Source organism: Echinops telfairi, unplaced genomic scaffold, assembly GCF_000313985.2.
Source record: "Echinops telfairi isolate 266 unplaced genomic scaffold, ASM31398v2 ScPeMD7_7424;HRSCAF=8462, whole genome shotgun sequence".
Lineage (NCBI taxonomy): Eukaryota > Metazoa > Chordata > Mammalia > Afrosoricida > Tenrecidae > Echinops > Echinops telfairi.
This window is the reverse complement of record NW_022111324.1, coordinates 79,051,698-79,071,878: the sequence shown is the minus strand read 5'-3', so window position 1 is coordinate 79,071,878 and position 20,181 is coordinate 79,051,698. Positions and strand designations below refer to the sequence as shown.

At 40.6% G+C, this 20,181-nt stretch overlaps 1 protein-coding gene and 1 pseudogene across 4 annotated transcripts in view; both read right to left on the bottom strand.

Moving 5' to 3' along the window:
* The window catches only part of EFCAB2 (EF-hand calcium binding domain 2), a 98,831-nt gene extending 80,320 nt beyond the window's left edge, over window positions 1–18,511 (bottom strand). For 3 of the 4 annotated variants that reach the window (XM_045298025.1, XM_045298024.1, XM_045298027.1), the window contains exon 1: window positions 18,389–18,511. In XM_045298025.1, the coding sequence (XP_045153960.1) occupies window positions 18,389–18,419 (31 nt within the window). In that variant the 5' untranslated portion in view covers window positions 18,420–18,511. Of the gene's footprint in view, window positions 1–17,713; window positions 17,906–18,388 lie in introns of those variants that run through there. The other variant, XM_045298026.1, reaches the window with a different exon arrangement.
* A 1,043-nt stretch (window positions 18,512–19,554) lies between these two features.
* On the bottom strand, window positions 19,555–19,662 carry LOC115872529 (annotated as a pseudogene).
* Between the last annotated feature and the right edge of the window lie 519 nt (window positions 19,663–20,181).

The window sequence follows — 20,181 nt, the reverse complement described above, 5'->3', positions numbered from 1 at the left end:
CAAGAGGCAAGCGAATTTTGGGAATAATGAGGGCAACAAATGTATAGATGTGCTTTATACAATTGATCTATGTATTGTGATGAATTGTATGAGCCCCAATAAATTGATTAAAAAATAATAATAATAAAATTTTTTAAAAAAAGAAATATCCTTTAAAAGCACAAAAAGGATGGAGAAAGTGGTTTTTTTTCCTGGTGGTGTGGTGGAAATTCCATTATATTTTCTGGTATAATTTAAAGTATTCTTATATCCCTTTTACTTTGGGACATGATTCAAAGTAGAAGATTAAACTGACTTTTTCCAGTTTACTAATTGGGACTATATTGAAAGAAGTACAGTTGTTCTGTTGATTCTATCATGATTTGTTTTTTTGCTGTTAACATACTATTTTACTTAATGCCACTTTATTAGTTTTGTTTTTGGAAATTTTTATTAATATTCTCACCAGTTTAATCTTCTAAATTAACTTTTAAATGTTATATCTTTAAAATAATGACATTCTCCTGTATAACCACAAAATCCTTGGCATCTTTAAATCATTTTTTTATCATTTTATTGGGGACTCTTATCACGATCCATACATACATCAATTGTGTAAAGCACATTTGTACATTCGTTGCCCTCATCATTCTTGTTGAAGGCCATTAATACTCAGCCTTGAAACGGCTGAGAAGTCTCATGACCCAGGTGTCAGTATCTGCTGTTTGCTTCTGCAGTTAGACATTGAGATTAAGAAAAAGAACAAAACAAAAAACAAAACAAAAAAAGAACAAAGATGTATGCAAGTTCTGGGAAAACAGAACGTTAATTTTTATCAAAGAATCCTTGACTTGGCAGAATATAGAGTTGCTGATATATTGTGATAATAGACTAATTGTAACCTCGGGTTGTTTCTGTATGTATAAAAGGAAGATGTAGAATAAACTTGGGGCTTCAGTATTCACTGTTGCCCTCTCAATACTTTCTGTCTCTCTTTTTTTTGCTTAATCCTCACTCCCCCTTTCAGGACCATTCGACTTGTTGGCAGGCTCCGACACATTCTCAAAACATTTGCTCTCCACTTAAGCCCCTGGCATCAGCCCCTCATTTTTTACCCCTTCCCTCCCAGCTGGCATCTTTAAATCTTAACAAAAATTAATTAACATAATCTATTTCATATTCAAAATTTTCCAACCGTTCCCAAGTATCTTTTATAACTATTTAGTCAAACTAAAATCTAACCACAAGCCTTCTGAACTATGCAGACACAATAAAGACTCTACATCAAAGACACGAGAAACCTAGCGCAGCAGATACAGATAATTCTTGAACACTGAGCTTCAGAGGGAAAAATAGATAAGTGAACTGAATACCAACTGGGAATTGAATATTGACTAGGAAAAGAAGCTGAACAAAAGCAGTGTGAGAGACAGAAGGGTCTATGTGTCTACAGCCGTCTTTAACTTTTGTAAGCAGCATCCCACCCACTCAGCAGTCTGGCACACCAGTGGCTAGTGAAGAGAAAGGTGGACCTCTCTTCTTCCCCATATCCTCCTGTTACCAGAAGGGTGGCCAGGCCCTACTCTGACCCTCCCAGCAGCCAGCAACACCTAAGCCCCCACACCCACCCCTTACTCTTCCCGCTCTAGTCCCTCCTATCCCACCCCAACTCTCTGAACCTGCTTTACCTGAAGTTGAGGCCACACCTGTTTACTGGTTGCTGGATGCCCAACCCCGCAGTCAAGAGGCACTTGGACTCCTCTTCATGAGATAAACCGAATACACATTTCAGTCTCTGACCCTAACCAGCTTCCAGGTTCCCAGTGCCCAAAAGAATTCCTTCTGGGAACAAGCACCTTTATCTCATGTTTTATTTCCCCATGTCCAGCCCAGTGCATTTCCAGAGACTTATGATTGGTACCATTTACAAAGCTTTTCTAACAGTGACACTCTCAGCTCCAAGTTTTACAACTCTATACGATAGGTTCTACTATACTCATTCGGCATGGTTTAGAGCTTACATTCTGAGCACCCAGTTTGCAAAAAATTGTGGATCGCAGTGACAGCCCCAAATAAATTTGCAGAGTCCCTGCATAGATTAAGCCTCCATTTAATTCTTTCTGATTATTAACCAAGGATATAGATAATCTTGCCCAGGGACAGCGAGCCTTGGCAAGTAGATTACCCCTACCCTTTTCCAGGCAGCCTCGGGGCTTGCCTGAGCGTGTCCGTGATGGAGACCACTGTACAAGGGGTTGCAAAATCATGAGTCACACTCTCAGTCTTGCCCAATTTGGTCTGATGGCCCTGGACCAATCTTGTAAGTCCTTCCATCTTACAATATACATGGCCCAATCATGTTCCTCCTGTTCCTGCTTCTGTAGTTCCACCTATAGCTGTGACATGAATTTGACATGTTACAAACATGTCATGAATTTTACATGTTACAAACCATGTCATGGACTTGACATGAATTTGTTACGAGCATGTCATGTTACAAACACGCCATGAATTTGACATGTTACAAACCATGAATTTGTAACAGCTTCCTTTGTTCCATTGTTATTTAGCTAGTGTCCTGACTGAAGCCTCCCTCATCTGGTTGATGTGACTGTGTCTTGGTCTCTTTTACGATTCAACAAATGATCTCTTTAAATCATATTTAAAATTGAGGTATCTTTTGTACCTTAAAACAGGCATGTGAGAAATTAGAACAGTTAGACACCTAGTGTAAACTTACCAAGCACTTAAGTATTAGAGCTGGAACTGAAAGTATTTATTCTAGATTTCATGTTTTCAACCACTGAGCCAAGTGAGTTGTTAAACAAAGCCTAGGATGAGGAAACTACAAGTGCACTGGTCTAGCACTTTCGTTCGGAGAACAGTAAATAAACTGTTCATGATAGGGGCAAGGAGAATGCATGAGAGCAGGATGGAGGTACAGGGAAAATGAGACCTCTGTGTGCTATCTTAGAGATTTAAACTATCCCAAGGAAAATGGAAACATGCAAGGGCTTTGGGTGAAGAATTTATAGCCAGATAAGCTTTCTCTTCACAGAGCTATATTTTGTTTTTTGTGATGCCCTCTACCTAGATGGCAACGCTGCAGGGGCCAGCCCTGAAGATACAGCTCAGGGAGAGTGGCTGGTCTGACCCCACACATGGGAGCAAATCAAGAGGGGAGTGCAACAGACCAGGGATGGAACCACGCCACAAAGTCCCCAAAGTATCCTGATTATAGTCTTCTTACTCCGGGGAGCAGCACTTGGCACCCCAAACTGAAGGCCTAAAGGCAGAATGGGGTCGGGAAGACACTAGTCCGCTCCATCTCTGACTGCAGGAATAGCAATGGGGATGTTTAGAATGCGCACCTGCTGGACATGAAGGCTGAAGACGAAAGGATGCATGAGTTGTTAGGTAAGTGGAACCCAGGGAAGGAGGACTGGAGTGGACTGATGGTCTGTAACATGTCCTTCTCCCTATTTAACACAGACATATACACCTGCTCTATGTCAGACTCCCTGATAGGCCTGTGACTATCTGTAGTTGTCTTTTTGTTTTGTTTTGTTTGTGTGTGTGTCTATCTAGGGAGGATAGGCAATATTAAGGAGACAACAATTGGTCTGATGGTTCCTGGGGGGAATTGGAGGGAAGGCATGGGAGGTGGGCAGGGAGCCAATAATGGCGGGTACAGGGAAATAGCAAGTTGTCCAAAATTGATGCCAAGGAGGCTGTAGCTTTTCTGGTCATGCTTGATCAATCGAATTATATCTGAGAGAAATTACTGAGGTGAACTATGGGTAAACATGATAATGGGGCGGGAGGAAAAGAAGAAAAAGAGGAAAGAATAAAAAATGTGTATAGGTATATATATGTACAAATGTGCTTGATACCATTGACATACATATTGTTATAAGAGCTGTAAGAGGCCCCAATAAAATTATTTGTTATATATAAATATATGGGTACCTGTCTATATGTGTATTTATATGCAAATGCAACAAAGAAGCAGATAAACTTTGAGCTTCTACTTAAATTTTACCTCAATACAAGAACAGTTTGTTCTAATAATGTGGCACTCTATGATACTCACCTTCCTGACACAATCTCTGCAGGCAAAATGGGCACATAAACTAATGTGGTGAAGAAATCTGGTGTCTGGCTATTAAAAGATATAGCGTCTGGGGTCTAAAAAGCTTACAGTTAAACAAGCAGCCATCTAGCAGGAAAGCAACAAAGCACACATGGAAGAAGCACACCAGCCTGTGTGATCATGACAGAAGTTCAAAAACAAGCAACCAAATGTATGTGAGGGAGCGTGGATATAGTGGAGAACCCAAACCCACCTGTAAGATAATTGAACAGTCCCTCTCAAAAGGGCCATGCAAAAGGAATGATAAATCCAGAGAGTGGTATAGTACTGATGAACCACATAATTATCCTCTAATCCTTTACATTTCCTCCCCTTACTATATGGTTTTTATGTTTCACCTCACCAATCATGTTAGATATGCGTGTGTTCCCTTGTATATTTAAGATGATTTGTTACATGAAATCCAAGATAGATAAGACTTCTAAAACAGTAACAGGAGTAATGGTTCCCTGAGGGTACAGGAAAAAAGGAGGGTGGGAAGGGGAGAATGGGGAGCTGATAGCATTGATGACTGTGTAACCCCACGTGATGGGATCAAACAACAGAATGGTATGTGAACAGACATATTGGATTGTGTCAGATATGGCACACACACAAAAAAACTATTATAAGGAAAAAATAAACAAGGTTCCTGGGGGGCAGGGTGGAGGAGGGAGGGGATAAAGGGAAGCTGATATCAAAGAGTTCAAGAAGAAAATGTTTTGAACTGATTGTGGTAGTAATTGTACAATAATGCTTGATGTGATTGAACTATGAAATGTTATGATATCTATAACAGCTCCCAATAGAAAGATTAAAAATTAAAAATAATAGGAATTGAGGTAAAACACTTAAGCATGAGGTTTTATGTTAATTTTGCTAAGAGTTGGATTATGTTTAATGTTTTCTGCACCAGATTTTGATATCAATTTTTGTATCCCTATAATCTTTGTGCTTCCCAAATAATTTTTATTTTCATATTTTATACTGTTTCATATGATCTCTCCCTTCACTCATGTTTCTGTTGTGCTTGTACATTGATCATTGCTATTGGTTCACCCTTTCCCCCTCCCCCTCCCCTCATGGTATGGTTATTCTCATTTTTGGTCCTGAGGGGTTTATCTGTCCTGAATTCTGTGTTGAGAGCTCTTATCTGTACCTGTGTACATGCTCTGGTTAGCCAGATTTCTAAGAACTGGGGTCATGATAGTGGAGAGGAGGAAGCATTAAAGAATTAGAGGAATGTTGTGTGTTTCCTCGGTGTTTACTGCACCCTGGCTGCCTCGTCCCTTCCTTGTGACCCTTCTGTCTACAAATGGACCTAGGGTCTCCATTCCGAACCCCCTCATTCACATCAAAATAGTTGTTTGGGGTCTTCTGATGCCTGACACCCGTTTCCACCTGTGTTCACACAGGTTGGTGTGCTTCTTCCATGTGGGCTTTGTTGCTTCTCTGCTAGATGGCCACTTGTTTAACTTCAAACCTTTAAGACCCCAGATGCTTTATCTTTTGAGAGGCAAACACCATCAGCTTTCTTCACCACATTAGCTTATGTACTCCTTTTGTCTTCAGCAATTGTGTCAGAAAGGTGAGCATCACAGAATGCCAGGTTATTAGATCAAACTGTTCTTGCGTTGAGGGAGGACTTGACCTGGGCATATTTTGAAATAGTTACTTTTCCCTATTTCTTGCAAAACAAGGAGGGGATCTGTCTTGCCACTTCCCTGTGATAATCTGGTAGAGTTCCTAGAGGTACACAAACAAGTGTATAAGGATGCCTCTACTACAACAGTCTCCTGAAATTCTCTCCCTCCCACAGCAGTCCACACTTAAGACTTCAGTGAATCTTCAGAATTATTTATTCCCAGGACTATTTCTGCTTCACCTAAATAGATCTCAGTTGTGCTTCTCTGTAAGTGTATTTTCTTGCCTTTCTAGATTTGGGGGTAGCAGCTTTCCCTGTAGAGGTGCCCTGGTGTTGCAGTGGTTACGCATTGGGCTGCGATCTGCATGGTCAGCAGTTCAAAAGCACCAGCAGCTTGAGAAAAAATCTGGACTTTCTACTTCTGTAAACAATTACAGTCTCAGAGACCCACAGGAGGTCGCTGTAAGTCACCATGGACTTGAAGGCAGTAAGAGCTTTCACCCTGTGCCTTGTGGTGAAATTATTTGGCATGGCCCTTCTTCTATCCATACTCTTGGAGACTCCTTGGGTTTATCATCTCGGCTATTATCAGATAGAACTTGTTAAAGCTGTAATTCTAATTCAGATCTTACTAAAGCTCACCCTGTGCTCTAATTTTACTTACTCTACTCTGTAGGGTCAGTAGTTGCTATTTAAAGAAATAAAGATATAAATTACTTTTTAAGGTTACTTTTTTGTTAAAGCAATATGATCTACAATTTCTCTGTATTTTACTTAAGATTTCCAAATGTTGGGTTTTCAAAGCTATGGGGCAATGCTGAGAGACTAAAAGACAAAAACAAAACAAATACAAAACCTTAAAGAACTTCTTCCATTGAGGAGTTGATAAAGAACTGGATATAATACTATCAAACATACAATATTATCAAAACATCTAATACAATCAAAACATACAAAGTCAAAAGGAGTATTTTTTAAAATTACAAACAAAAACTAAAAAGCCTACAGTATGCTTCATTTATCTGATGGAAAAGTCCTGTACCACCTGATCACTGATGGCTGAAAACTATATGTTATAAGAACATCAAACAGAGAAATATATACATTCTCCCATTCTCACCCACAAGATGACAGGGAGTGAGTGCCTAAGGTCTCAATAACATACACTCATCAATTAAACACAAATACAACTCCATCACAATGAGTCAGAGACAGCAGACAAATTCAGGTCACACACAGAAACAAGACAGGTTGAATCAAATAAGTGACCAATATATAGGGCCAGAAACTCTTTCTTTGGAAAACTTTATAACTATGTGATAAGAAATTTTTCTTAAGTGGTCATTAGAATTAGAATTCTTCAACAGATTGAGAGAAAGATTGAAAAGGGATAGATAAAAACAAGGGCAATACAGGAAAAATTAGAAGAACTCAGGACAACACTATAAGAACAAACTGACAAAATAAATTTAAAAAACAGGAAACCATGCAAACACAGCAAATGCAAACACAGCAAATAGAAATCTAGAAGGATAATACTAAGATTTCATAAACAGAAAATACATTGAAAGGGCAAAGGAGTACAGATGTGAGTCAGTGGAAAAACAAATTAGGTAGTGGACTTGAAGACAAATCTCCAAATAATAATGTGTGAAAAGAAAAATAAGGGGGGAAAATATGAAGAAAGCTTATGTGGGATATATCAACAAAAGGAATAACTTACATGTAATTAGAATTCCACAAAGGAAGAAACAATGAAAATCACAGAGAGAACTGTCAAAGACTTGCTGGAAGAAAACTTTCTTAGCATCATAAAAGCTAAAGCTAAACAAACTACACACAGGATAGGATCCAAAAGAAGATCATCAAAGGGAGAATGGAGACACTTTGGTGCATGCACACAATGGAACACTATGCATCACTAAATAATAATAAGTAAATTGAGAAACACCTCATAACACAGATGGATTGGGAAGAGGGTATGCTGAGTGAAGTTAGTCAATAAAAAGACAAATAATGAGGGAGGCGAAGGAGGTGAAAAAAAAGGGGGGGAAAGACAAATATTATATGAGACCACTGACATGAAAAAATATTAATAAAACATTTTCATACCATAATAAACAGACTTTGATGGTTACAAGGGGTGGATGGAGAAATGGGGAAGGGGAAGTAATAGGCTAGAGGGTAAATAGGTTTTAACTTGGATGAAAGGAAAGACAATATTCTAAAAAGGGGAAAGGGGAAGAGGGCAAGAAGATGACAAACCATAAGGAGAACAGATAAGTTGTATAGGTTATTGAATGCAAAAATTATGTTCTAATATGTAAACCTCCACCTAACTCACAATAAAAAATTAAAAGAAGAAAGAAAATCACCAAGACATATCATAACCAAACTTTCCAAAACTAAACTCAAGGAATAAATACTGAGGGCAGCTCAGGAAACACAAAAAGTTACCTACAAAGGATAACCAATAAGACTGAGCTCTGACAGCTCAGCCAAAATCATGGAGGCAAGAAACCAGTAGATTGATGTACATATATATATATACACACACATATATATATATAAAAGTAAAAGAAAAAAATTAACTAAGAATCATACATCCAGTAAAACTGTCCCTCAATTGGGACATTGAAATTATGGCATTTCCAGGTAAACTGAAATTTAAGGAATTTGTAAAAACCAGGCCAAATTCAGGAAATAGGATGGTGAGTTCTTTGTTTAGAGTACCAATAACAGAAGACAACAGCCTGAGATTTACATGACATCACCACCCAGAAATCAACTCAGCTACAGAAGTATCCAAACAAACAAGGATCTACAAGTGACCTCCTCCCTGGGGGTCGGACAACAGAAAAGTGGGTGAAGGGAAACGTGGGACACTGTAAGATATGACAAAATAACAATTTATAAATTATCAAGGGTTCATGAGGGAGGGTGGGGCGGGGAGGGAAGGGAAGGGAAGGGAAAAAATGAGGAGCTGATGCCAGGGGCTTAGATGGAGAGCGGATGTTTTGAGAATGATGAGGGCAAATGTGCTTTATGAATGTACAAATGTGCTTTACACAATTGATGCATGTATGGATTGTGATAGGAGCTGTATGAGCTCCTAATAAACCAATATAAAAAAAGACAAGCTGAAAATGGAGAACTTAATCAATTTTGTAATGAAGACAATTACAACGTAAATGGAATGGGGTAGTTACAGAATGTTCAACAGCAGAAGAAGCCAAATATCTTTCAAGATAGAACAGACATTTTTTTTAATTTGGAAGAAATGAATAAATATCAGGTTAATGTCAAGGAATCTAATAAACCTCAGCAAATAAAAAAGAGGAAACCTTAAAGATGTCATGAACACCAAAGGTGCAAGGAAGAGAACGACAACAAAAGCCATGAGTCAAAAGAACTCACCACGGACAATTGGGGGGTGGACAACCCAATTTTTGGTAGAAGCACTACTAAAAAAGACACATCAAAATGAATACCTGTCAATAATTATACTGGTTGTAAATGGACTCAATGCACCAGGAAAGAAACAGCAGAATAGATACTAAAACGGCGCCCATCGATATGTTGCTACAAGAGGCACACCTGAAACACAAAGACAAAAGTGACTAAAAATAAAAGGATCGAAAATATATATATATATCGAGCTAGAGCCAATCAAAAAAGAGCAGAAGTGGCAGTATTAATTTCTGATAAAACAAACCTTAAGGCAAAATCCAGCACAACAGACAATGAAGGGAATCACATGATAAAAGGGTCAATTGAACAAAGAACAAAACAATAATAAATGTCTATGCCCCCAGTAAAAGAGCCTCAAAATATATAACCCAAACTACCACAGAATTGAAGAGACACAACTGCAATAATTGTAGGAAACTTTATATATCAATTTCAATAAAAGATAGAGCTAAGTTAACAAGGAAATAAAGGAACGAAATAACACAATTAACCAACTTGACCTCATAGACATATGCAGAGCACTCCACCCCACAACAGAATATATGTTCTTTTCTAGCACACAAGGAAAATTGTCCAGCCTAGATCATATAGTAGAGTACAAAGGAAATCTCAATAAATTTAATAACATTATCAGCTTCTCAGCTCATACTATAAAATTAGGTAAAATTAGGTATGCAATAAAATTAGGTATCAATAATGCAAAGATCAAGGGGGAAAATACATGGAAATTGAGTAACAGCACTCTTAAAAACTAACATAAGAAACTTAAAAAATAAAGAAGTGAAAAGATACCTTTAGGTGGGGAACTACATTCACCCCCATGTTAAAAAAATCAAGCCATTTCAGAGCAAAAGGATAGCATCTATCTAAGGTCAAGATTCAGAACATTAAGAAAGAAGGAGAAATGGAAACAGGAAATGGGATAAGTGATAGTACATTGCGGGGATCACAATGAACAAGACAAAACAAAATGTAAATGAATTATTGAATATAAAATTGACAATCTGCTCCCTAAGCCTCCAAATCTGCTCCATACAAAAAATTTAATAAAAGCATGAATAAATTGTTATGTTTCCACAAAGAAATGTTTTTGTTTTTGTTTTAAAGCCAACAACTTGGTATTTTAAAGAAGAAATTTTTCCAAAACTTGTTAAACCAGATTAAGTAGAAGTATAGCTTACTTGGAACAAATAAAAACCCCTAAAATTAATTTTATGTACTTTTGGAGGCCTGATGGTATAGCCGTTACGTGTTGGGCTGCTAACCACAGGGGGAGCAATTCGAAACCACTTGCCGCTCCTTGAAAAGTGTTAAGAGTCTAGGAAACACACAGGGGTAGGTCTAGCTATCCTGACCTAAGTTTGGTTTTGAGATTTGGGGGAACACGCTTGGAAAACGTGTACTAATGCTTTGGCTAAACCCAAAAGCATCTCTGATTAATTCAAACAATCTGAATTTAACAAATATGAACTGAGACCTACAAGGTCTAAGGTAACAGAAATGGGCTCTGCCCTTCTAGTGTTCATAGGGCAATGGTACGCCTTTCAAAACTATCCTTCCTTTTGTCTGATTCCATGTTTATGAAGCAGCTTCTGAAATATAAATTCACCCTCCCCCAAAATGTATACCCATGAAACTGTTTTTCACCTTTCAGAAATCAGCTTTGTGGTCAACAAAGCTATATTTACATCAATAAATTTTTATTCACAACACTCTTTCATGAATCTTGTTAGCTTGTGTAAATGCCCCAGATTTGATCAGTTCTGTTCAGACTGGCTAGCTGTGTCTTCCGTAACTTCAGAGGTGATAATCAAACACAGAACGGGAATAGGTCATAAAGTATCCTATCTTCACAGGTGATATATCAAAGTGTGCTTAAGAAATCTGATGGTGCCCAGGTAACAGAATACTAGGTTTGGAGTCTTCAAGGCTTGTTTCCAAATAAGCAGTCATCTAAGTGAGATGTCAACTAAGTCCACATGGAAGAAGCACACCATCAGTTGGTGTCAGGAAGTTTTCTGCAAATCACATAATCTGAAGTCAGAGGAGGGAATGGTTTATCAGAGCCTAAACTGTGAGATTCTGGTATGCCAAAGGCTTTAGATGACAATGGGCGCCTGTGATATACTTATGAGATCTACGAGATGGGTACCAAAATAATCGGAATTGCGCTGGGCAGTTTTTGTACTACATTTTTCTCGAGAGGCAAGCATAGCACTGGCTCTGAGTTAGTGCACCCAGTCACGTCACCTGGGAAGGTTCTCTCTTGTCACAGTGAATTTTTTCATAAAAGCTGTTTCGCTCAAACCTCATTTTTTGTGATGGCCAATTTAAGAGAACAGCCTACAGCTATGAAATTTTGTTTCCTGCTCAGGAAAAATGCCACAGAAACTGTTGTGATGTTGAACACAGCTTATTTGGAGTTCCTTCGAACAAGTCAAACTGTTAATCAAACTTTCTATCTAGAGGTTCTGAAAATATTGCAAAACAGTATGTGACCCCAAAAAAGGCCTGATTTGTGGCAGAAGGGGAACTGGTTTTGCCACAAAGCACCTGTTCATGCAGCCATCTCAGTGTGCCAGTTTGGTGCAAAAAAAAACAAACAGCATGCCTCTCTTGCCCCATGCTCACCTGACCTCATTCCATGCAACTTCTTTTTTGTTTCTGCGAATGAAGAGGAACATGAAAGGGCAGGGATTTGATGATGCAGCAGAGGTGAAGGAAAAAATGAGGGAGGTGCTGTCCGCCTTCCAAACAGATGAATTTTAAAAATGTTTCCAAAAATAGAATCACAGATTTGATAAATCTATTAAGTATAATGGAGAGTACTTTGAAGATGATAAAGTTGTTTTGTGAAAAAAAATTAAATACAGCTTTGAAAAAAATACTGGGTTTTTTTTTGGGGGGAGGGTGCCCCCTTGTACATAAGAAATAAGCCTCTAGTGATCTCTCTCTATCAATATGAAAGGAATGGGAAGAAACTGGTTACCAAATAGTACATTGGAGAGATGACTAGAGGTCAAAATGATAAACCTGACCTGAAAACCTTGTCAGCTGATGCCCCCTCTGATGCATATTGAGCCTGATTTGTTTTATTTTTTCAACATTTTCTGTATTTCTTGTTTGTTCATATTGGGGTTTATCTCAGATTTATTTTGTCATTTGGGGTGACCCTCTGGGATTTTTGTTTTATATCTTTTCTGTTTTTCCGTATATGAAACCCAGGATTGATGTACAGCAAGTAGAATAAAGGTTTCTGGGAGAATAGTGGGGAGGTGGGGGGTAAAAAGGAGCTGATGTCAAGGAGTTCAAGAAGAAAGAGAATGCTCTAAAACTGTGGTAGAAATTGTACACTACTGTTTGATGTGATTGAACTATGGAACAATATATCTGTATTAGCTCACAATAAAATGCTTTTGGAAAAAAAATTTAATAATTTTTAAAAATCCCATCTTCAAAGGAAAGAGACTTGATGGAGTGATTTATGTATGACACTGCTAAAGGAAAGAGGCTAGTAGTTCAAGTCCAACAGCTATTCTGCAGGAGCTAGCTGAGGCAGTAGCTTTCATACACATTTACAGCCACAGAAACACTGTCTAGCAGTACAGTACTACCGTTCTATAAGGCCATTCACTGTGAGTCAGAATCAGCTCGATGGCAGTGGGGTTTTTTTAATCACCAGCAGAGTTTATCCACAATCAAGATGTCATATTTCATCATGCCCATACCCTTGAAACTACAATTATAGTTAATTCATAAAATAGCTGTTAAGGATAAATAAAATATACTATATAACCGTATCGAGAGAAAGACAGGCTTTCTACTCCCATAAGAGTTCATGTCGTACAGATAGGAACTGGAAACACAGGGAAACCAGGCGGATGATCCCTTCAGGACCAGTGGTGTGAGTGGCGATACCAGAGGGAGGAGGGAGAGTGGGTTGGAAAGAGGGAACCAATTACAAGGATCTATATGTGACCTCCTTCCTGGGGGACGGAAAACAGAAAAGTGGGTGAAGGGAGATGTCAGACAGGGCAGGATATGACAAAATAAACAATCTATAAATTATCAAGGGCTTATGAGGGAGGGGGGAGTGGGGAGGGAGGGGGAAAAAATGAGGAGCTGATGCCGGGGACTTAAGTGGAGAGCAAATGTTTTGAGAATGACGAGGGCAATGAATGTACAAATGTGCTTTACACAATTGATGTATGTATGGATTGTGATAAGAGTCGCATGAGCCCCTAATAAAACAATTAAAAAAAAAAAGAGTGCATGTCTCAAAAACCCACAGGGGAAGTTCTACCCTCACCTATAGGGTTGCTATGAATTGGAATTGACTAGATGGCAGTGAATTTGGTTTACGTTTTATGTAAACATATATTATATGTTTTACACTGGGTAAATCTGCTGTACAAGATATCTTTAAAATGTTGGAAAGCAAAAAAAAAAAAAAGTTGAAAAGCAACTAAGGCTTGCGTGGTCCAAGCCATGGTATTTTCAATTGCTCTTATGTATGTGAAAGTTGCACTGTACAGTATAAGGAAGACCAGAAAAAACGATGCACTTCAACTGTGGTGTCAGTGAAGAATATTGAAGTGTCATGGACTGCCAAAAGAACAAAAGGTCTGTCTTAGAAGAAGTACAACCAGGACTCTCCTTAGTAAGACCAATGGTTCTCAACCTTTCTAATGCCGTGACCCTTTAATACAGTTCCTTATGTTGTGGTGACCCCCCACCCCCCCCCAACCATAAAATTATTTTTGTTGCTACTTCATAACTGTAATTTTGCTAGTGTTATGAATCGGGTGACAGCTGTGAAAGGGTCATTCGACCCCAAAGGGGTCTCGACCCACAGGTTGAGAACCGCTGCCTTAGATGGGGAGCCCTCATCTAACGTACTTCGGACACGTTCTCGGGAGAGAGGAGGGCCTGAAGAAGGGCATCACGCTCGGTGAAGTGTAAGGTCAGTGAAATAAGGAAGGCCCTCAACAAGATGGACTGACAGAGGCTGCAGCAATGCGCTCACACACACAATTGTGAGGGTGGTGCCGGCGGCTGTTCCATTCGATTGTACGAAGGGTCACTACAGTCCAAACCCACTCGATGGCACCTAACAACACAAGCTGAACTCAGAGCCATGGAGTCAACGCCAACTCACAGCAACCCTATAGGACAGGGTAAAATGGCCCTTGGGTTCCTGAGACTGTAACTCTTTATAGGCTTTTTGTAAAAAGCCTTCTCTGTCTCCAGAGGAGCAGCTAGTAGTTTTGAACTATAGAACTTGTAGTTAGGACCCCAAAGCATAATGTATGGTTTAATTTCTGAACTTTGAACCCTATTCCATTGATTTATTTTTATTAGCTACTTCATTTATATATGATAAAATGAGATAATATATCTGATTAAGGCTTAATATCTGGAATATTTAAAGAACTCAAACAAAAAGCCCAATTTAAAAATGGGCAGAGGATTTGAATAGACAAAGAAGATACACAAATGACCAACTCACACTTCAAAATACGCCATAAGTCATTTATCAGTTGTCTTCAGGTTAATTCTAACTCCTGCAACCCATGTATCTCAGAACAACTGTGCATCACAGGATTTTCAATGGCTGGATTTTTGGTTTTTGTTTTTTTCCAGATCATCCAAGTCTTTACTCTGAGGCACCTCTGTAAGGATTTGAATCTCCAACTTTTCAATAGGCAGTAAGCATGCTAACCATTTTTAACGACAATGAGCTATCACTTCCCCACCAAGATGGCTATGATTTAAATCAATATTAATACTTATTTTAAAATACTTATACTTATGGGGAAACAAATCCTGTCAAGGATGTATTGAAATTGGATCCCTCACTCACTGCTGCTAGAACTGTAAAGTAGTACAGCTACTGTTAAAAAGAGTTTGGAAGTCAAACTCAAAAAGTCAAATAAAGAATTACCCTATGACTTAGCAATGTCATTCTTAGGTATATGCCTCAAAGACTTGTAAGCAAGGGCTCAAATACCAGTTTCACTGCATCATTATTCACAATAACTAAAAGATGGAAATAACCCAAGTGTCCATCAATAGATGGATAAAAATGGAATATTACTCTGCCATAAAGTGAAATGAATCCCTGATACATGCTGCAACATGAATGAACCTAGAAAACATTGTGCTAAGTGAAATAAGTCAGTCCGGAAAGGACAAATACAGATGTACATATTTATATGTTCCACATATATACCTGGAATAAGAAACTACATTGAGACCAAAGTTCATTAGAGGTTACCAGTGCTGAGAGGAAGGGGAAAAGAGCGAATACATACTTGAGAGCACTGAGTCTCTGTTAAGGGTGATGGAAAATTTCGGATTGTTGCACAATTGGTTGAACATAATTAATACCACTGAATTGTAAAAAAAAATGTTCGACGGGAAATTTACTATACATTTTATTTTAAAAGATTCCTCTTTTTAAACTTCACTCTTAACCCTTTCAAAAACTTTTTAAAAAATGTATTACGATAGTACAGGAAAGACTGCATCATTAGATAAGCCATAACTAGCCTATAGAACGCAGACAAGCCACCCTAATAAAGCAACCCATGTGATTTCCTGCCTTGAAGTGAATGACAACAAATCCTTCCAATTTTCCCTCAGGAAAAATCCTTGCATGTAAAATGATCAGAATTGTAGGATGAGGAATGCATCTCTACAGGAATATCTCCTTTTCCTCCAACATTTTTGTGTTTTTCCTTTTGCTCCATAAAACTTATTTTTTTAAAAACATTTTATTGCATTTTGGGCAAAAGTTTACGCAGCAAAGTTGAATCCCATTCAATAATTCAGACACAAACCCTTCTGCGACATTACAGTATGTCAGTACTCCTACTATTTTCACCCCACCTGCCCAGTTACATGCTTTCAGTTTCCATGCTCTTCCTTGCTACCTCTTTATTTTTAGGTTAATGTTGCCCATTTTGACCCCAATAATTGACTATTTAAAGGAGCACATTCCTAAAGGTGTTGTTTACTTCATAAGCCTATCGATGATTTAGCCGGCAGGTGGCCAGAGGCTCCTGTTCCAGGTTGAGGGTGCTGTGGCGGTGGTTTCAGGGGTTCCTCTAGTCTCTACCAGTCTAGAAAGCCTGGCCTTTTGTACGAATTAAATCCTACATTTTTCTCCAAATCTAACTGGGACCTGGTTAAGAAGGACTGGTAGGGGAACCAGGCACTCGTTCTTCTGGCAGCAGATGAGGTTCAGTGGGCCATAGTTCTGCAGACTTAATTTTCCCTTGAATCTTCCATTCCCTCCACTCACCCAATAAAACCTCCACTCTAAATGGCTTATTCCTCAGATTTTTCCTTCCACCATATACACTTGCCACAATTTTTCCCACTGATGTAGAGAATATAAGATGCATTTTTAAAATTTTTTTATTTAATTTTTAAAAATCATTTTATTAGGGGCTCATACAATTCTTATCACAATCCGTACATACATCAATGTGTAAAGCACATTTGTACATTCATTGCCCTCATCATTCTCAAAACATTTGCTCACCACCTAAGCCCCTGCATCAGCTCCTCATTTTTCCCCTCTCTTCTCCCTCCCCGCTCCCCCCTCCCTTATGAACCCTTGACAATTTTCAAATTATATTTTGTCATATCTTGCCCTGTCCGACGTCTCCCTTCACCCACTTTTCTGTTGTCCGTCCACAATTTTTTTTTAATTTAAATCATTCTTTTCTGGAGAAACTTTCAAGTTGCCTAAAATGATGTATAATCACTTTTTTTTAATCACTTTTCTTACAATGTACCTCATACTTTTTAAACAGCACCATAAAAGCATAAGGCCATCTTAAAAGCAGTAACAGCTATAATTTTTCTACGACTCTGAAACTGTACTACATGCAAAACTAATATGATTGAACGATTAAATTGTCCAATTTTTGAAGTATATGCCAATAAACCTTTTTAAAAAATAAAAATGATACCACATAAAGATCAAACAGTAATACTATTATCAAAAGGTGGATATTAGACAGTGTCCTTTGTTTCTCTACTGATTTTGTATGATCACAAGAGATTTTAAACACCATTTCCGGGCTTTTTTTTTTTCACTTGTAAATAAATTAGTTGCTAACCTGAATTTACTTTGTTTCATGCTGAGAAAAGTAGGATGTTGATATGGTGTTTTGAGCACCCCTCAAAAAAAAGAAAGGTGGCGTGTTTACCAGCCCCACCCCCAGCCCCCCGCTGTTTATCTGCGGGGTTTTTCTGGCATTAAAAAAATAATTGTTTCAGCGGTGCTCTTGCCTGTTATTAAACACTCATTTAAAAAAGAATACAAGGGTTGCAAAGAAGACTATGCAGATCTCCTAAATCAAGGTGGGTCGCCGGCTTTCCGCTTCTCCTAAAATGAATGCACCCATCGCGTGTATCTGACCCCGGGGCCGCGTGCGGCCGCGCGACGGCCCCCCCACGGCCTGCCATTTCACCTTCCTGGCCTGGAAACGGGCTCACGTTCTGGTTTCAGCCACTAGAGGGGGATGACTTGGACTGGCCACAGGGCAGACATTTCCAACCCGCTGACGCGTGAAGGGAACGGTGGTGACCGGGAGGCTCGGCTTCGTCCTCACGGATGCAAAATGGCCGCAAGCTCCGCGGGCGGGGTCTCGGGCGGGGATCCTACCAGACTGGTGGCCAGACCCTGTCCACCCGGAGCCAAGCCGCTCAGCGGCGCCCACCGCCTGGGCAGCTGCCGGCATGGCGCGTTTGCACCGAAAGCCCAGGCGAGGGCCTGGAGCGGACGGCGGCGCACGAGAACAAGTTCGCCATTGTGCGCATCCCCAGCCGCCGCCTCAGCTAGAGGGCGCCACCACCGAGGCCCGGCCCGCGGAGGGCGGGGCTGCGGAGGGCGGGGCTGCGGAGGAGGGCGGGACTTTGGAGGAAGGCGGGGCGACGGCGGAGGGCGGGAGCCCGGGGGAAGAAAGGGGCGGGGCCGACTCGGCCCGGAAGCCTCGGAACCGCGGGGCTACCTCCCTCCCTCAGACTCCCTCTTCGGGCGAGATAGGGGTCAAGATGGAGGTTGAACCGCCCCCACGAGGAGTTGCCCCGAGCACCCAGGGTCGCTTTGCACAAGCGAGGCCGGCCGCTCCCTTGGAGGGTCTTACCTGAGCTTTCCCATTCTTTATCCTCCGCCATCTTGTTGCGGAGCCCGTCGCCCGGGAGACGCCTAGCGCGGCTCCCCCACCCCCTCCAGCGCCCGCGGCGAGCCTAGGTGGGAGGATGGGCCGCTGCGAATCCTGAGGGAGGGAGCCCGCGGGGAGCGAGGCCCCAACGGGAAGTGCACCTAGCGGGCCTCACTCGTTCCCGCCATCGGCGATTAGCGCCCGGGCAACTAGGAGCCGCCTCTGCCCCCGGCCTTGCGGCCCTCCCTGCCGAGCGCCTAGGCCTGGGTCTCGACTCCCCGTCCTCGGAGAACACCGGGCTTGCGAGCCTTCCCGGCTTTTCTGCGGGTCCATCTGGAAACATCGCCCACTCTGCACCCCCCACCCCGCCCCCGCCTGTGCAGCTGGTGCGACGTGGCGATGCTCGAGTTTTTACTGCAGTTTTTCAAACGTAGCCTAAGAACTGGGTGAAAATCCGGACTCCAAGGGTGTAGCCGCCAAACCCCCAACGCAGACGTCGAGCCCCGAGGCTGGGGAGCGGCGAGGGCGGGCTCCCCACTCCTGCCCTGCGGGTCCCCTCCGCCCGGTCTCTCTCCCAGCAAAAGCGGCCGCGCGGCCTGGAACTGGAGCTAAAACGGAAACCCGCGCCGGTGCAAGAGGAAATCAGAGCCATTAAACTATTATTACTACGGGAGAGGAATCGCTGTAGAAAAACATGTGTAACAGCCGCGCAAACAGTGCGTCGTCAAGGTTGCAATTTGATACAAAATAGAAGGTTCTCCTAGCAACAGAAAGGTCTCCGTGTTGGGCCAGCCTGACGTACATTGCAATGATCCTCCCTGTGAAACTTGACATGACTTCCGGTTAAAGTTAACAAAAACAAGTTCTCCATCCCTTTCTGAGACGTTGCAGCTGTAGCACGTTGTCAGTTTTGGGATATTTTACTCTGGGTAAACTAAGTAGACTAGAATCCTTTTTTTAAATGATCTTTGAATAACAGATGGAACCTTAAGTGGTTGGATAAACTTAGGCTATGTGGGTTTGTTATGCTAATTCTGATGGAATGATGGTGATGTATATAAAAGCAACTGTTAAACTAAGTTTTAAGAGCCCTTCATCTTTTTTAATCGTTTTATGGGGGGCTCTTACAGCTCTTGTTTTTTGTTGGTTGTTTTTTTTTTCACATTTGGGGAAATCGCAGGGGTCAGCACATCCGGAGTGCAATGGATCAGCCTCACCCTGGGAAAACCGCCTTAGTGATCATGGTATCTCTTACAGCTCTTAACACCATACATGCCTTCATTGTGCTAGCACATTTGTACATATGTGGCCATCATTTTCAAAACATTTTCTTTCTACTCGAGTCTTTGGTATCAGCTCGTTTTTTTCACCCTCCCCCACCCTCCCTCCCTCATGAACCCTTGATAATTTTTTTTTTCAAGTAGAAAGCAAATGTGGGTTTTTTTGTTTGTTTTTTGTTAATCAATTTATTGGGGCTCATACAGTTCATCACAATACATAGATCAATTGCGTAAAGCACATCTATACATTTGTTGCCCTCATTCCCAAAATTGAACCCTTGATACTTTATAAATTATTCTTTTTTTCATGACTTAACACCGACCACTGTCTCCTTTCACCCACTTTTCTGTTGTCTGTCCCCCAGGGAAGGGGTTATATGTAGATCAACCCCCTACTTTCCCCTTCCCCTCCTGGTACCACTACTCTCCTAAGAGCCCTTCATATTTTGGGATATTTAGTGGTTTCATTAACAGATCTTATGCTCCTTTTATTCT